The 19,839-nt window shown below is 36.9% G+C and overlaps 1 protein-coding gene across 1 annotated transcript in view; it reads right to left on the reverse strand.

Moving 5' to 3' along the window:
- URI1 (URI1, prefoldin like chaperone) overlaps positions 1-19,839 on the reverse strand; it is a 58,347-nt gene that overhangs the window by 38,191 nt on the left and 317 nt on the right. Inside the window, exon 2 of the mRNA XM_019505634.1 lies at positions 5,398-5,432. Coding sequence (XP_019361179.1) covers positions 5,398-5,432 — 35 coding nt within the window. The remainder of the gene's footprint in view (positions 1-5,397; positions 5,433-19,839) is intronic.

Consider the following 19,839-nt stretch of genomic DNA (forward strand, 5'->3'; position numbering starts at 1 on the left):
AGTACTTCTCAAATGTTACACGCTTGCATACTCTGGGGAATTTAACACCATTCCACATGGGAATGTTTTCTTCCAGAGAATATTTTCCTATGAATTTCTGAAGAACTAGCATACATATTTTTCCCCATCAACTTAGATGAGCATTTTATTACTGTTTTCTATAACATAGCTTTCCTATTATAGCTTCTCATTCATGATTTTGTTGAAGCCAACATCTTTAAAGCGTCCAAACAGGATTACACAAGAGGCAAGAATTGCTGAAGGTAATGTCTTCTATCAGACTGACAACATGGTTGGGATAGAGTGGGGCTTTTGAATGCAATATGTTAATGAAGAATACACTCCATTTGAAAGGTTGTCTAAGCCTATCCTAACCATGCAGTTGGTCCAATAAAAGATATTGCCAACAACAATCCTTGCCTCTTGCATAATTTCTGGATCATCACAGCTACAGCACCATTTCAACAATACCAAACAGGATCCTAAATTCCCATCTTATAAGCTGAAAATTCATGGATACATGCAGTGAGAAGTTTATGTTCGAAAAGATCTTAAGAATTTATTTTGCAAAAGATCATTTTTTATACTCCCCAAGAAGTTTCTTATCTGTAAGTTGCCTGGTTAAATAGCACCTATCTAGTTCATAAAATTAACATCAGCATGTAGAAGCAAATGAACAGGTAAAGGAAAAATCATCCTGAAAACCCAGAAACCTGTAACACAAATTAAGAAAGGCCTTTCAGCCACAAGAATTCTGGATAATTGCAACTTTCTAGGAAGCTATCAGATGAGTATCTCAATAAAAAACAGAAGTCTAGATGTACCTAGCATTTCTCTCAAGTTTCTTACACACAAACTTTCTATTGCATGAGGTAATCATGAAAGATTTTTGAGATACAGAACCTTCTATGCCATTTTGGACAATCTATCCTAAATTGCAGGGTGGCCTGATTCAAATCAAGGCAATTTAAATCACCACAGTGAAAGCCTCGATTTAATCATCAATTTTAATCAACTTTTCATTTGTAGTACACTTGTTTTCTAAAGGAAGGTGCATTCTCATTGGTATAACTATTAAAAGATGCAGATTTACAACTAAATAGAGGCTTTACACTAGGTGTGGTACTTTTTGTGTTAGCTTGGAAAATACTCTAGAAAGATGTGTAGTTATTTATGTAATTATACAGCATAATGTTTTCAGATTCTTATTAATTTTCATTCTTTATTTTTTAGAAAATAGTGGGTGATCTATTGGTTGCGTGTCCTCCACAAATCAAGTCCACAATATAGTACATGACCTGCTGCACTACATTTATAAAGCTTGATATTAACAGTTTCCTGATTCATCTTTTACAGAAAAAAGGGTAGCATGTAACTCAAATTTTCTAATAGAGGCTAGTGGATTCACATATTCATTTTTTATGCAAATATTCTTAGGATAGTATATTAAGTCTAAGCCTGAATATATTCTGTACTATATTCAGATTCCATTGAAACATATTAAAAAAAAGTTGAACAGAAGTGGGCAACTTGATTTGTGGATAAAGAAAAGCAGGGCTCTTAATGGATCCTTTAAAACTATTATTCTCCATTGTCTTAGTTTCCAAAATAGCGTTGAATCCTCTTGATCAGTTGAGTTTAAACTTTTAAAGTGGAGGACTGGGTGCTTGCTGCACCCCTCTGGCAGGGGAGGGCAGAAAGGAGAGGGTTGCGAATGTCAGCGGAAGGGGGAGGAGACAGGTGAGGAGGGACAGAGGCCAAGAGCTTACCCCTAATAAGCAGCACCTGTCTAAGGGAGGGCCAAAAAGAGAAGAAGAGGAAAAAGGTATTCCTATTTTCATGGTTATGAGCTTGTGTTTCAGTTTCTTTTGAGGAACAGCAAACTTTGTAAGAGCTGGGAGGGACTGCGGATGAAGGGAACATGAGTTTCTTCTTATAACTAGGTTTCATGGAACTGGGATCCTTGAGAAAAATGACTGAAGATCTGTCATCCTTTCCTTTTGTGAAAGAAAATAAATGATAGCTTTGTATAAGGAATGTAAAATTCTATTTTAATTACCCCATCTGCCTTCTTTAAAAGATTCTTTCACAGAAGCGAAGGCTGATCAAGCAAATCTTAGGCAATGTGCATAAGCCACGAAAGGAAACAGAGGGCTCTTCTTACTGCCTACTGCCTGCTTGGTTAATACGCTGACTAGAAAACTGGAAGCAATGTAAAAATAATAAAGATGATGCTAGCACTTTTGCTCCCTGAATCAGATCTAGAAGTTAGTTTGGTTTGGGGTTTTTTACCCCTTCCTTTCTTTTCTTTTTTAAATAACTATCCAATAAGGAATCTGGACATGATGGTAACAAGATTCATATAACACCTTTTCAGCTATTTGTTAAAATGACTTGACAGTTTGCAGTTGGCTTGTATATCAAGTCTGTGAGAGCCTGAAACCCAAAGCATTTATCTTGATGTGCCTTTGTTTGTGTTGCTATCCTATTAAATATTTGAAAGCCCTTTACAAGGGATGACCAGCTGGTTAAGTAGCATGATGTCAACACCTGCTGTTGAAGGGCCTCCCAGGAAAGGTGCCAAACTTAAAGACCAAGTACTAAGAGTCCATAATGGAACATGTAGTTCAGAAAATAACACTGAGGACTCCAGATATACTCTTTCCAAGGGCTCATCTTCACAAACCTTACCTTTGTTATGACATGGTAATGACAATTCAAATTCCAAAATGAGAGAATATTCTTTAAAGATGCATAGAACCAAAAACAAAACAAAACAAGGGCAAGTCATTCTATTGTTTTTCTGATATGCAAAGAGGAGTATCCTTAAGAAACAAAAAAAAGAGCATGGAAAATAAGTGCTTTTCTTCCTACAAAGAAAGGATTAGCTCTCTGATGATTTTAGGCCTCAAACACTTCCCAATTTAACAATTTTTCTGTTTGCCTGGAAAGAAGGTATCCTTTAGGATTAGACACTACCAATTAACCAAATGCGAGTGCTAGAGGAACTGCTCTAGTCAAAGCCAGAAAGATTCTACTGCATTAATACACATGTTCTATATTAGTGATACTTGGAAGCTAACTTTCTGATGTGGTTACTTACCCTTACAAAGGAGAGAGTTTAGGGGAAAGGACACTTAGGAAAGAACAACAGAACAGTTTTTCAAAAGAACTACCATACCTTGCCAATAAAATTTGTACTGTGCAAGTCTGGAAATACAGCCACATTATAATCGTTTTGTTGGACCAACTGTATAGTGGAGATAGAATTAGACAAGCTTTCAAATGCAAGACATTCTTCATCAGGTCACCTTGGATTCAAAAGCTTGTCCAACTCCATCCTAACTATATAGTTGGTCCAATAAAATCTATCACCTTAGAGAAATCCTTGTCCCTTACATAATCGCCAGACCATCATAACAAAAAGACAAAAAAACAACAAAAAGAAAAAGGATGAATCAATACAACTAGTTGATTTAAAACAGCCTTGCATATGGGAGGAATCAGCCTCCCTTTCCACCTACTGGCACATTTATGAAATGAACACTTTGGTCTACTGACTGAACACGTAACAAAAAAATTAAAATAAATACCTGTGCTTCAAAAGAGAGAAGACTTATTTACAACTGGATTTCACTTATAAAAATGCCTCTCTGCATGAAAATTATTTGACTTATGCATACTCTTTCATATTTGAATAGTTATTTATGTGTACAAACCTACACTTAAAATAGCAAACTAGACTTATAAGTGGAACATTTTAAGAGAAATTTATTAAAATTTGAACATCCTAAAACTTCATTTCTCATTCAATTCTTTTTAACAGCCTTCTGTACTATTAGCTACTGAAACAAATCATCCAGTTGAAATGGATGGATATTTAGTTCTTGCGCAATCAGGATCTAAATACAAATACTAAAAACAACAACATTTTTGTCGTAAAAAGCTACGTACATGCTATGTAACTGCTCTTCTACATAAAACCTGTCATCCCAGATTTTTAATTCTTTGTGTAAACACCCCAAAATTAGATATGGACCAATTCTAGTAGCTTATTGTTTTAAAAACACATCCTTCACACCTACCCTTCAAAAAATAGACATTTATATATAGAAGTAAAAGAAAACAATTTAAACGTTGTCAACTTTTGTTTGAAAATGATGCATCAGAGCTTCAAAAGAGCTTTTTGGGGGAGAGGGGAGAGGAGGGTAGGCACAGATAATTCCTAGTAGCAGTATATATAACCATGCTGGCCTAAATGTGTATGGACAATTTTAAAACCCCTGAAAATAGAAGTACATTATGGAAATAGTGGCTTAACTACAACAGCACCAGTGGGCACCTCTATAATGTTGCTTTTATTGAAAATTAAGACAGTCTCTGAATTTTAAACATAAGTGAAACATATGAGTTTTAGATTATTTTCTGCAAGCCAGTAGTCAGAATTTAATATGATGATGTGTATAGATTGCACTGATTTTTTTTACTCTTATCCACTGTTTGCAGCTTATATGCATTTAAAATAAAAACATTTGATACACACTAACTATAAATTATTTGCCTGGAGATCTTTCAAGCATGAAGAAAAAGCCTCTTAAAATAAATTTAAAATATTATATGCTTGATGGTGTATAACCAAAGGTTTAATCTCAGCACTAAAAGGGGCAGTTGCTGTGATTCTGCAATAACCCTGCAGACAATAATCAAGACAGCTCCTGTTGTTCTCTCAGTAAAATCATGGTAAACACAGCATGGATATATTGTAATTTGATATCTGTAAGATCAACTGTTATATCTCACAGTAACTCATAATATAAGATTCTATTCACCATTAAATGTACATTTTCCTCCAATGCCACATGAAACTGTTATTTACTAAGCATGTTTTCCATTAACTATAGATTACCATATTAAAAGCAGCAGAGAAAAAAGTGCCATTTTAAAGGACAACCCATTTTCTCTAACCATTAAATATTAAGGTTTATCAAAAACAGTTAGCTGTAAAAATGCTAAATGTTATAAATTCTCTACATTTAAAAAAAAAGTTAATTAAGCAGCTGCACTTAATAAAAAACAACAACTCCATATCTGGGACACCTATTTAGCAATATTCTTTCCAGAAGTTACTTGGGGAAAATTAAGAGGAAGAAGGAGACTTAAAAAGACTTATATACACTGAAATTCCAACATATTTGAGAAGACAGAGATATCACAGGGAAAATGTATACATTTGAAAGAAGGAGCACTGCAATAAATCAGACCCATCTCAAACTATAAACCCTAACATATCCTAGTAGAGTTTGGCTAGCATTATTATAACTGTAGGGTACTTTACTAAAACACAAGCAGGTTCTCCCATCAGTATTTTAGGCATGTAATCAAACATTTTTCACTTACCAGTGCTGGATTTTTTCTTGGCAGCTAGTGACCACCTGTCATTAAAACAGATAACTGCTCATGAAAAAACAAGGCTAAGCACACAGCTGCAATATCAATGTATCAGAAACTAGAACAGTAGCTTTACAGATTTGGTAGCGTCTCTATATACATTTTTATTTGTCAATGCAAAGGCATGTGAATGTTACTTCTTAAGCAGCATGCTTTATCACAATACTAATGCAAACTGATAACTGCAGAACAAATCACAGCTTTCCAATTCATATTTTGGTACGTCGTCTGCTCCATAACTATTATGTGACATATGATATAAGATAAGCAGTATTTTGTATAATCTGCAGATCTATTTTCAATGTTACATATTTTGTAAAAAAAAGCAAACAATATAAATTATAACAAAAACCAATGTAACATCCATGCTTGTTCATTTAAAAAAAAATGGAAAATTTTTTCAGGGTTGCCTTTATCATAACATCTACAAATGGTGGTTTCACAAACAATATTATTCTGAAACAGTACAAATGAATTTTGCCGGGTTTAAATGCAAAAAAATTATCTCTAGTACATCTTTTGTTAAACAGAAAACAGATATACACCCAAGCAACCCACTTTTTTTTTTGAAGTACAGATTCCCCCAAGAGACCAAAAGTTAACCATTTCATAATATGCTTAAGACTATGCATTTAAAACATTAAGTTAAAAACAGAAAGTTATTTAGTTTAATAGCGTAAGTGCAGACAAGATATGTTTTAGCTCCAGTGGTCTGCTGTATCACAACTGGATGGACATTTTTTCTTTCAAAAACATATTTTGAACTTTGAATAATACACACTGAAATGTATAATACAGACTATTTCACTCAATTACATAAAATGTAATGAAGCTGTGAGTCAATTAAATGTCTAGACTTGTTCTCAATAGAAGCATTTTCCAAATATTTTTGAAAATTCTGTTTTTACAAATAGCCACAAAAATGCCAATAGTTAAAAACAATTAATGGGATAATTTGCAGAAAAACCCCAACCACCATCTTCAACTTCCACCAAAATCATTAGAGCTTTAAAAAAAAAAATGTGCAACAGAATGAAGAGAATTGCTTTTTGGCACATGTGCGCCCATTACGGGAGGACTCTACAAAATTTACTCAGGGAAGTAGATAAAATCAAACTACTTGTGTCAGCTAACAAATGTAGAAAAGTTGAAGGATCAGTTCTGTATTTGCAGCCTCACAACTCCATAAAAACCCTACACAGTGGAATACATAGTTGATCATCTTACTCCAGGGTTAAACCTTATGCTTGGGCAGTTTATAAATTAAAAACCTCTTTAATTCCTATTAAGTTATTTCTCCTAACAAATTTGCTATTTTTAAGTCTAAGACATGAAGGCAGGTTTCTATAGGATACACACTCACAAAGCTATACAGATATTACATTAATATAAGGTCCACTTGAGAATAAAGCTTTACTAGCCTGTATAAAGTATATTCAATAGTAACATTGCATAACAGTGGTAATATACAAAAAGGGGCTGCTTTAACACATAGTAAGACAGAAAATATTATATCAACATATTTCACTGTTTCAGATTTGGTAGTGATTGCAAAGTACACAACATAATTAAGTGCACAAAAAATGTTTATGAAATCCTTTAAGAAAGTTCCAGGTTAACTGCCCCATTAAAGATGAAGCTGGAAAAAAAAAAGGCAGGAAGCTTTCCATTCCCAATACATGACTTTCCATGCATGAAGTGAGCTAAAAGCACAAAAAGAAAAGCCCTGCAAACCATAAGAGCAGCATGTTCATTAACCTCTACATGATAATCCTTTCGTAGCTGCATATTAACTAGTTACATATTCATAATCATTTACATTATTTAGAGGACCTTCTATGAAAATTTCTAGGCTATATCCATTAGCTACAATGTTAAAGGTTACAGAAGATAGTCTACTTAATGTTTCCAGGAAGCTTTTTTAATTAGTAAATATGTAAATTGGACGCATATGCTTTTTGTATTTTTTTTAAACGGACCATCAGTACAACAGCATATAGATATATGCTGTTTCCACCATCCTTTATCCCCTTAAAAACAATCAATAAGACCAATCAATTTTAATTTAATTCGTCTTCTTTGATATAATCTTCCATGAAGGAATACCAAAGGGTGGAACCAATAACAATCCCTACTGTGGCAACAATAAAATAAAGGGTCTCACGGAAGTGCTAACATTACCAGCTTCAATATGCTTTTATTCATATCTCATGGCTGAAGAAATAACCATACTAGCTGAAGAGATGTTTTAAAAATCTAGGAGTCAATCATGTATTACTTCTATGTTCTTTGATGGGACAGTCAAACTGTTACAATACCTGCAACAATAAGCAGCAAAGAACTATATCCAGCTCTTTTGAGTCTCTTAACTCTATGCTCCTAGAAGCAACATATACCTTTGTGTAATTTTTAAATGGCTGATGACAAGGTAAATACATACATGCACAGGAGAGTTATAGTTCAGTTTTTCTGGCCTACTAATGCTACCAAAACTACATTACCTTTAAGACACAGTAGAATGATATCAATACATTCCTACTTATTTTCCTTCTAGGCATAACAATATATGAATGTGCAAATCTATGAGGTTAACAACAGTTTATTTGCATACTAAAATATTTAAAGTGTGCTATTAAACTATATTTGCAGCAAACTTAACATTAGCTAATCAAGTGTTCAGTTATTAAAAAGAATCTACTTTTAGGAAAAAAAAATCTTTAGTTAAAATTAAATGGGAATAGACAAGTATCTTGTTTCCTCTCTCCCCCACAAACTTAATATTTCTCCAGATCTTGATTCAATACATGCATATCTGATTTCAGAAATGCTTACTACTTTTCAGTTTGATCACCAAGCATGCCACCTGCTTGAAGAGCTTTTGCACGTTTGTCTCGTTTGCTGCTATTTACATTGCGGGTAACCACAAGGGGGCACTGTCTTATGAGTGTCCATGCTAAGTACATACAGCACACAGTAAAAAAAAAAAAATGGTGGACAAAAGTATGGTTTTAAATAACTATTATTTTGCAATTTTTCCAGTGGTCCTCTCTTCAGTTTTAATTACTTCTTGAATACAAACCAGGCATAAAAAATAATAATTGCTGGGTCTATTTTTCATTATTTCAAGCTATTTAAACTGAACCTTTCTATTACTTCTGTTTTAGGGAGCTAATTTAAGTTTTAACCCTTGTTCCTATACTTGCCAACTGTTATCCCCAATTAGTAGTACATCACAGCTGAAAGATGAACGAGAATGAAGATACAGCACTATATTGGGATGGTGGGTAATATAATTAAAATAATGGATTTTGGTTTGCCTAGTAAACATAGCTGATTTTAACCATAGACATTTATATTGTACTCTTATTTTTAATGCCATGTATTAAATGCTAATACAAGTGTGGCGACAAATAATGAGCATGCATTTCATAATCATGATTCCTTTTCTAAGTATCCGAGGGTTCCAGTGGTAGCATAATGAAGCTTACAGGCTGTTGAAACAAGAATATCCACACACTGCTCTGCTGCATAGCAGAACACACTCTTCACTGTCTTAAAGACAGAAACATTCCTTCTTCAGCAGCCACACAACTCCTTTTCCATTGTCCAACCAGCCAATCAATATATATAATTTTTCTCCATCTTCCATCTGAGGAACTGAAAGCCCTTCACATGCATTAATTAAAATTTGCAACACACTTTTGGGAGACAAATTAGCTTGATTTAACAGGGCAACTGAGTGACTTAACTGAGATTACACATCAGTCCACGACAGAGCCAGGAGTAAAAAGCAGATCTCCTGACTCACAATCATCAGATATAATCACTGCACTGCACTCCCTCAACAGACTGTTTCTTAGAAATGAAGATGGGTTGAATTATGGGAAGAGAAGAAATAATCTAACATGGGAGCAGGTTCTTACCTCTGCATGCCTATCAATTTCAGATCTACTTCCCATTCCTGTGCAGGTGCTTCACTTCCCTTCCCCTCTTTCTTGAAAGAGACAGTATGTCCATTCATGCTTTTCTTTCTGTTACTTCTGTGCATATCTATCCCAAACACTACCCCAATGTCAAGCAGTTCTTCAGGACGAATACTACTTTTGTGAAGTGCAGTATATGATAACCCTGATGACTATTTTCTTAAAAAAAGGCTGAGTCACATGTGCTACTTCCTAAATCCTAGTCATTTGCAGTTTTCTGAGGCTGTCCTCTCCAATAAAGAGCCTCTCTCACCACCCTCCCATCTTACCCTCACATTGCACATAGCAGCACAGTGAAGCTAATCTGCTAATTCTTATCTATTTCCTACAGGCTCTGGGTAACAATAGGACAAACTGTCAAGCCTCTGATCAGTTTTCTTTATGCTGCACCTTGGGAAAAGCTACAATCGGCAGAGAAGGCACTGGAGTCATCTCTTGGCAGTTGACTGAACCTGTCACTAGATTCATACTGTTATGGTTATGTTCACAAGCTAGAAACTACTTCTTTTTAGATGACATCTCAATTTCTAGAAAAGATAATACCAACTGTGTAGGTAAGCAGGTGAACTGATTTTTCCAACACTGCACATGGGCATGTACAAAAGTTGAGCACATGTGCACAGTTGGATATATATGCATACACATAGCTAATTAAGACTGTAACTCAACAAATATTCAATAAATATTTGGTATTTCTACATCTGCACTATGCATTTGCATGAAAGGCGAGGCATATTACCAGATAAGGATGTTTTAAGTTCTGACTTTCTAAAATTATGACAAATATTACACCATTAGGTGCCAGGAACCCAAGTCCAATCCAAACTCTGATACTGACTTCTACTAGGCAGCCTTGTATAAAATGAAGCCTCTCAGACTACACTTCATCTGTGAAATGGGAATAAGCAGTACTGACTTACCTGCTCCCCAGGGTTTGATGATGATTAATTAATGCCAGAGAAGCACTCTGAAAATCTGGAGCACTGTATAAGTGCTTAGTCGTATTATTCACCACTTGAAACATAATCTGAATGAGATCAGATATGTAAGTAATTTGTTTACATGTGGTAATAAAATAATTTGTAACTGTTTAATCTTGAATTAGTCTCACTATAAGCATTTCCTTTCAATCACATTTCTAGTTACTGAAAAGAAAACCTGATGGTATAGAGTACTTTTTGTAGAGGCAAAGGGAAGTAATGAGGTGTTAATTAAAGTACGGGTCCAATAAATCTAAAGCCAATAATCTGCTGCCAAGATACTGACCTTGCCATTTGGGATTTTTGAAAAGACCTCAGTCTTGACCTTGGTTCTATCACTCAGGCTCTCCCATGAACAAACTACCATAATCAAACTGCATGTTTTCTGCAAGAGAGATCAATGTTTACTAGGGCCCAAGATAAAACCAAACTAATTTTCACAACTGACCTAATTAGGAGAATCCCAAATCTCCTGAGTTTAATTGCTTAATTTTGTACATGTAAGTACAGCCTTCACTGGGATACTTGCATGAGTTACCCACATGCATAGCAGGGTCAAGATCCACTATGTAGCCCATACGAGAGTGATTTTCTCTGCCACAACATGTAGTGAAAAGACAGATGGTGAAACTGAATTTACTGATAAAGTTGTAATTCGTTCATAATAAGATTTCACATCATAGTAAAAGAAATGGGTGGTCAAGTATTTAGTAGTAATAACAGGATATAAGAAGCCATATGGAACATAAATGTTTAAAATTACTTTTCAGTTTTACTTTAGAAAAACCCTCTGCTTTTAGTCTACAACACAGCAATCACTGATAGAGAAAGGCAGGATCAAGATTTACAAAACCACTTGTCTTAGAACTCCCTACCCATTCCAATCATCCTTAATATTTCAAATATAATTCCCTTTTAGACACTTCACAAAATAAATGGCAAAACATGAAATAAAGCTGTTCAAGTTCTTCAGTCATATGGTATATCTTATGATCTAGTGGGAAAGCAAAATGCATTTGTGAAATGTAACGTTCAATTATGAAATCAAGTTATTGATAAATATTACAGTTAAAAAATTAGTAAAATGGTCTTAGCCCAAAGGGGATTTTTATGCTTGTCAGTAAGATAAGTATTTGAGGGAAGGGGATACTGGAGGACATTTTTTATACATTTACCTGAATTTTAAAAATCCTAATCAAAATTCTTAGTTATGTCTATAGCAAAAAGCAGAACTCTGAAGTTTTTGTGTCACTTGCTCTTACAAGGTACAAACTTCATTAGGTTTAGGAAAAATTAATATAAAATCATTAGTTTTTGGGACAGGGTAAGATAACAGTTCTTGATATTTAACAAACTAAGCAGAGGCCAGTTAAGTCATCCGCTCTTCATAACAATGTACTCCCAAGCTAATTCACGTGGTGCGAGCAGTATATCCATGGTAGCATTTACCCAACTCATTGGGCTGATTTTGCAGCCCATGCTGTTCTCCATGCTCTAAGGCATACAGGATTCAGTTGTAACTGAATTAGTTTTAAGTTTACACATGCTAACATATGTAAACTGATGCTCTGTCTGGAAAATTCACTTGAGTGTAAATGTTACTGAACTCAGAAAAATCCTAAAAGAAATAGGTTGTACCACACCAAGTTAGTGGCAAGGATACAGAAAAAAGTATAGCTCCTTCAATTTTAACTTCTGCAGGCTATTCTATAAAAAGCTGCACAAAAAAAGCTGCCTGGAGGCGCAGGACTGCCACATTGGTGCCTATGAGGGGTGCGCGAAGCAGGCCCTCTTTGATTCCAAATCTGGGACAGCAATTCAATTAGTTGATTCGGATCACTGTCCCCAATTCGATTCGGCTGAATCTGAAGATTCGATGCTGATTTGGAGAATCAGTGATTCGTACATAGACAAAGCTTCAAAAGATTTTTTCTACATACCTTGAGGTAGCAGGTGTGGCTTGTGAAAGCTGCAATGCTCGGGCGCATAAAGCATCCCACAGGAGTGCAGGGGACCACATGCTCGGCGATGAACTCAGAAGTGGACTGGAAGTACTTCCAATCCACTTCTGGGTCTGCCAGGGAGAGCACTGGGGAGCACTCCCTGTGCCTTCCTGGCTTGGTGATTGGCTGTGGGAGGACCCTGGGTAGACCCTGCCAGTGACCCCCACCAGTGACTCAGGAGGTACCAGTCACTGAGCCACAAGAGCACGGGGGGCCCCCCCAACACGCTCCCCGGCGGACCCAGAAGTAGAATGGAAGTGCTTCTGGTCTACTTCCGGGTTTGCTGCCAAGTGCATTGGGGAGCCACCCGTGCTTCTGTGGGACTCTCCATGCGCCCCAGCATCATAGCGCTCACAAGTCCCTGCTACCTAAAGGTATGTAGAAAAAACATTTAAAGCTGCCTCTATGTCCAAATCTCCAAATCAATTCAGAGGGTTCAGATTTGATTCAGAGAGATTAAAGGGTTCTCTGATTCGATTCAGATTTGAAATTTGGCCACCGAATTGGGCCAAATCGAACCAGGGACCGAAGCTTCGCACAGCCCTCATTCATATCCCATCACTTTTCCAAACACAGGCATGAGCAAAGAAAAAAATGGGGTGTCCCTATGTGCTTAAAAAATCCCTAGATATTGGAACTTCACTTAGATGCCACCGACACCAGTAAAAGAAAACCAGAGTCTGGCCCCACAACTGAGTTACAAGAAGGGGCTATAAACAAAGTCTCCTAAGCTTTATTAAATACAGCCTTGAGGCAAAGCTCTACTGGTCCTTATGGGGCTCTACCTGGGCTTCAGAGACTACCTACAAGAAGCAGCTTACAAAACTAGATCCTTAGGACCCAATCCTACATGGAATTCCATAGAAATAAATGGGACTCTGTGGACAGGTCAGTAGTGACAGCACCTCCATTTGTAAGACTGGGGCTTTAACATTAAGATAAAATGTAATGAAGGATGATGACAAACATCATGATGCAAGGATTATAGGAGGAAAGAGGAACAAGATAAAAGCAGATGATGTCCACGTTCTGGGGAGTACAGGTTATATTAATTTGTTTCACAGATATACTCTTATTTAAATTTGTGATCTGATGTGCTGCTGCAGTTAGTCCAGCTTTCCAAAAACTGCAGAAAGGCCATGCTTTCACAGACAGACCTCAGCTTATCCCAAGAATTTGCAATTCTCCCTTTTTTTCACAAGACAAAGACTCCTCTTCAGACTGTTGTATCAAAAGTCTGGTTGGGTTATCTGGTGAAATACTCCTTACTAGTTTCTTAGTTTTTAAACCTGGTACAACTTTCTGCTGGGTTGACTGTGGCACTGCCTCTTGCTGGAGATATACTTCTACTTGACTGCCTAGAAAAGTAACTTTCAAATTGTGGTCTGCAGAACCCTGGGGATCCACAGACTACGTCTAAGGGGTTTGCAAAAGATTACTATGATCAATCAAAAGCATGTGAATACCTACACTTACAATTCAAAGGGGTTGGCAACTCCAGTTTAAAATTTCCGAAGGGGTCCACAAATGAAAAAATGGTTGAAAACCACTAGCTTAGAGGAAGGCTGCTGGTGCTTTCTAGGTTCCACTAGTTCTCTACAGAAGCAGAATCTAGCTAAGCTGGTGCTCTGGGAAGGTAAGAGGACCACAAGGTTTTCTAAGAGACTGGTTAGCAATCCATGAGAAAAGAAGGACTGGGCCTGCAGCTGCTGTGGGCAGGAGGAAAGTACCATGGTACAGGAGCTGCTACTGTGAAACAAGCAAACACTGTATGAGCTACCCCAACTATTGATGGAAAATGGCAGTAAGCTCTTTCCATATATGGTATAACCGTTAACAAGTTCCACTGTGCAAACACAGAGGTCCTGTGAATTCTACTCCCCTAGTCATCCAGACTTTTAGGAAAAATAATAGCTACTTAGTCAACAGTGTTCACCAGCACACATAAGAAATTCCACATAACCTGAATAAATGTAACCTTTTTTGCCCATTAAAACACTTGCTTTATTAATAAAAAAAGGCACTGCTGATATTGTACCTGAAAAGAAATAAACACTATAATCATGCAATAATAGAAATTATTGTAATGGACTGTAAAACCAGTCTGCAAGCAGGGCTCTGGGCTCTGCAGCTGCTGGTCTAACCTGTAAGTGGCTACAATACAGTCACCACTTGAGTTGTGTGAAAGTAATCTCACATATCTAGTTGTATTTATTAGGAAGGGTACTTAAAATACCTGCCCACTCTAAAATAAACTTAAGCAGTTTACAAAATAGCTCAATTACCAGATATATAATTTAAGATGTATGAAATTGTTTTCACAAATGCACACTAGCCTTCTGAAAACCAGTTCAGCTTCAGTGTATGAAATAATGGAACAAATAGTATCCCCTTGTAACAACAGATGAAAAAAGTAAAAAAATTCCTTGTCTCAATTAGAATTTTTGTTTTTAATTCACTTACTCAAATTACATGATTATTATTGTTTAACCCTTTTAAGCACCTAGTAGAATCAGGGCATATCCCAGATGCTGTAAAACACCACGGGAATGTAGGAAAATCTGACAATCAATACATTGAGTAAAACTAGGTAAGCGAGCTGGTCAACTAATACTCAGAGATCAAACAAGCTTCATACTTGACAGCTTCACTGTTTCAGATAACTACTGCATGTTCCATTTACTTTATGAACAGTATATGAGAATGTACAAACAGACAAACTAAACCCAGGAAAGCATTTGATAGGGTAGAGTGAGTCAAAATGCAGCTTTTCAACAAACAGAATCATAATTTTTTTTTTAAATGGACTCAATCACAGGCAACTTTAGACCCAGACTAGTGGTCAAGGACAGTACTCAGTTATTCTGCAAAGAGAAGGCTGACTGCTTTGGCCTACCATAACCAAACATTAGCCACATCACAGTACCCATAAACATAAGGGTGAAAATAACCCACACCTGTAAAGATACTCCACCAGAACAGAATCACAAAACACAGGGCTGGAAGGGCCTTTAGGAGGTTATCTAGGCCAACTCTTAGCTCAAGGCAGGATAATCCCATTGTAAACCATCCTAAAGAAGCATTTGCCACCTGCCTATTCTTAAAAACTTTCAAGGATTGAGATTCTGTAACCTCTCTGGGTAGTCTTCCCCAATGCTTAACCATACTGAATATATTTCTAAGATGAGCTTTTATATAAGAAAACCAGTCCCCCTCACCCACTTCTGAAATCACTAATATTATAATTTGCTGAAAGCAACTTATCTTCTTCTCCCTTCAACAAAGCATAATAATATTAGCCTATTTCAACACAATGGAAATTCCATACTATCCCACTTAATTTGTATCAGTTATTTCTGATAACTGATGAACATCTGTAACATCTTCAGGCATAATACCCGATGCCTCTCAATGTTTTAATGATCTGCTATTATTATTTTTGCATATTGCATACTATCTTGTCACAAGCAGGTTGTCTTCAGGACAAGGAGAAACACCTTAAATGGCACAAAGGAAAATTCTGGTTGAACATTACGAAGAACCTCCTCCCCATGAGAATGGTTAAGGATTAAAACAGACTGCCCAGTGAGGTTGTAGAATAGCTATTCTTGAACATTTTTAAGAACAGGTTAGACAAATATTTCTCTAGAATGACTTACACAAGAATAATCCAGCCTTGAATAGGAAGACCTCCTGAAATTCTTTCCAGCCCCTTTCTATAGTTCTGTTTTATGTAGCGTATATGAGTGTACATACACACACATCACATATTCAAAAAATGTAAAAGACACCAATGCTAGTTTCCTAGTATAAATTACAGTATAATATAGTATCATTTCCTTTTATATATTTCTATATTTACTACCAGGGATTGCATCATCTAAATGCCCAAAAGAATGCATGCTCTCAAGAGCAAGATATAAAATATGTACAACAGGTGATAGCCATATGCATTTCCTTTGTCTTATGGCTCCAAAGATATCCTTCCAAACAAGTGTAAATAAACCAATTAAGCGTAAACCCATGAAATGTCCTCTTTCTGAGTCTGCAGACACACAGCTCCAGTTCCTCTGCTGTCCCTGCAATACAGTAAAAAGTACAGTAGTTTCCTCACTATTCTCAGAATTGTGGGTAAGGGCTCTAAAAAGCTTCTAAGCATCTAGCTGATTTCATACTGCAGATACTGCTTGGGAAAGACTTTGTACCCGAAAGCTGTTCACAGAGTAAGAAGAGAGACAGAAGATACAAGCTGCATAAACTATTTTCAATTGTTTTTCTTAACTGCTTAAATACTGCAACTATTGACAAGACCATAAATATAACATTTGGATTTGAAGATAATAACACTCTATATCAGTTGAAGTCATAGGACAATTATGAATCTATCTGCAGAGATATGCAACACAAAATGACCAGCTAGTTCCTGCAGTAGGTGCACAATAAGTAATGATGTTTAGATGCCATCATGATTGAGAAGTCACTTTCTTTCCTTATCGTTCTGAAATCAGAGAGGGGAAACAAATGTGCTTATCAACAAACATTAAAATCTAATCCTACTAAATAAAATTTCACACTATCAGACTGCAATGGATTAGATTCCCCTAAAATGTGTTTACACTCAGCAAGTCCCTCTTGATTCCAATTGGTTCTGTAAACATCTCCCATTTTGTAAGATCTTGTTCAATTCTTCCACACTTTACATACAACAAGAACACGTAACAAACCAGTCCATTGCAAATTAACTGTGTGTACAACTCCTGAGAGTACGACATACTCACTACTCAGTAAAGATACATTAGTCACTGAGAACCACATATATAATGCTATTTTGTTTAAATTCTTACTCTACAGCATGTTATCCTGCCTCTTTAAATATTCATTCATACTGTACTTCCTGTACTTACAAGCAGTAGGTTAACTTAACATTTCCAGCTAACAGATATCTTCAAGAAATCTGTGACGCTACTTTCTTTACAAAAACATTTAAAACTTTAAGCAGATACAGTGTTTTCAGTGATAGTCTTTATCATGAAAAATGGTAGATAGTTTTTTTTAATTTATCCCCAAGATACAATTTCTAAGTCGTATTTTTCTACAAAATATCTTAACAGAAGGTACTGAAAGTTGCTTTTAACAGTTTGGTCTTACTAGCACTACAAATTAACAAGATTAAAGTCTCTCAAATGGGTGGCTGGCTGTTCCAACCAAGAATCAAAATTCCTCTGCACCAGGAGTCCTCCACCAAGAAGGTGCAATCCTAACTGGGTAAAAGATACATTAATATCCTTCACTTTGCATAGTGCTATACAGGAAGGCAGTCTGGCTAGATGGAAAGGGATTCCTGGGCTAAGTAGAAGTTCTCAGTTGATCCTGACACTTTAAAAACTCCAACCTATTGCTACAACAGTAAAGAAAAAGAACTTGCAACTCTACCCACGCATCGTGCAATATAAAGATTAATCACAATGCCAAAACATAATATTTTAAAACCTACAGGTAGTTAATGATGCATCTCATTATTTCCAACCACTGAGAAAACACAATACAGTATGAACTTCAGACGAATGGGATTGAACTGATTTCTTTTTATTCAAGCAAGGCTCAGTCGTAAGGGGCATGTTGTCATTTTGATGAAAAGTGTTGTGTATGTGTTTGCATCAATCACAGTTTCATCAGAATAAGTCAGAGCTGGGTGAAAAATGAAAAATTATACATTATACATATTCGCTAAAAATAACAAATTGAAATTTATTTTACAGACATATTGATCACTTCACTGAGAAAAAAAAACAAAAATATCTAATGGCATTAGGAACACATTCTCAAAACATATTCAGTAATTAAATAGCATGATAACATTGAGTGGGACCATTCACTCACTGAAAGTGCTAAGTAAAAGTACACAGAAAAACAGAAGCACATTATTTCAAGTTCATCACTAGACCTCTGTGCCGAGACCAAAATGTGAAGTTGCACCCCAAGAATGATTTCTGGTGAAAACAATGCACATCTGAAAAAGGGGATTTAAAATGAAAAACCTCCTCAGCTTTAAAATATATTATTTCCATAAATGAACATTCAGTTGTGATGTAATTACATGTAGCCTCTAACTCTCCATTGCACAAATGGAGAGTCTATTACATCTTCATCATGAAAGTCCATTGTAAGCAAGATATTTAGTTCTTCCGGATAATTCCATATCCAAGCTGAAGTGTTCAATTTTTTTTAGCCAGTTTGCAGAAATTAGGTAAAGTTTCCCTATGATAAAATATAATTTTGGTACAGCAGCCTAACCGAGGCTTAATTAATGGTCTCTTGGGTCTCTTCTGCAGAGAAGCAGATCTGTATAAGAAAAGCCTTAAACTAGCTTACAGAAAGAGGAGCCTTGCCATGAACTGCAAATAATTCTACATGTTCATGACAGACATCCACTCCTCCTTTAATACCCAATTGACACTAATGCATTACAGTAAAGTTATTCTGCATCACAATCATTTACCCAGAAAAATAACTGTGGGGGGCAGAAGGGAACAGTTTACCGTCATCTGCTCCACCTATAAGAATGGACAATACTGAATATCCCACTCGGTGACTCTAATTTCCATCCACATTAATGACCAATTAGGTAAACCTCTCCAAGACGACACCTCATTTGTGCGCATTATTGCAGAAGGCGTGTGATCTACATTGTGTGCGTCACACCACTTCCTTACCCTTAGTTAAAATGACAGCACTGTATGAGGTAGCAACTGTTAGCTGTCAGGTGTAGTCTGGAACTCCTCCAAAGGCAGGCCCAAGATCCTTTGCCTTCAGCAGCCACCACGCAACCTCTAAAGCGATGGCGATTCCCGGTGGGCGCAGGCACGTGCTCACACTGATCAGATCCATGGAGGCTGACCCCCACCCAAGCCTCTCAGTCCACAAATTCCACGAAGCCCCCCCGCAGTGGCTAAAGGACCATCAAAGGGTCTCAACCTAGACCAGGAATCAAGGCTGCAATTCGGTACTGCCACCCTAAGAGGACGAGGAGCCTTTTGCAAGTCAAGAAACGTCTCCACCAGGCACAGACACCACTATGCCTCACATAAGGGGATAAGGGGCCTTTTACAAGTTGGGAAATGTCCCCACTCCACACGGACACAACTACGCCTCCCACAAGGGGACCAGGGGCCTTTTGCAAGTTGGGAAACGTCCCTGCCAGGCAGGGACACCGTTGATTTTTTTAATGCAAAAGACAGAAGACAGGGAGAGCCCCTGATGTGACAAAGCACTGGGGCTTCAGCAAGGTCCCCGTGGCCACCTACACCAGGCTGGGCTCATAGGGCCACCAGGGCCCTGCCACCATACTGGGGGCCTCATGGGGGCGGGGCCGGAAGTGCCCGAGGTGGGTCACGTGACGTTTTCGCACAGCTGCCCAACCCCCCC

Source organism: Gavialis gangeticus, unplaced genomic scaffold (assembly GCF_001723915.1).
Source record: "Gavialis gangeticus isolate Ggan-Ray unplaced genomic scaffold, GavGan_comp1, whole genome shotgun sequence".
In the NCBI taxonomy this organism is placed as follows: Eukaryota; Metazoa; Chordata; order Crocodylia; family Gavialidae; genus Gavialis; species Gavialis gangeticus.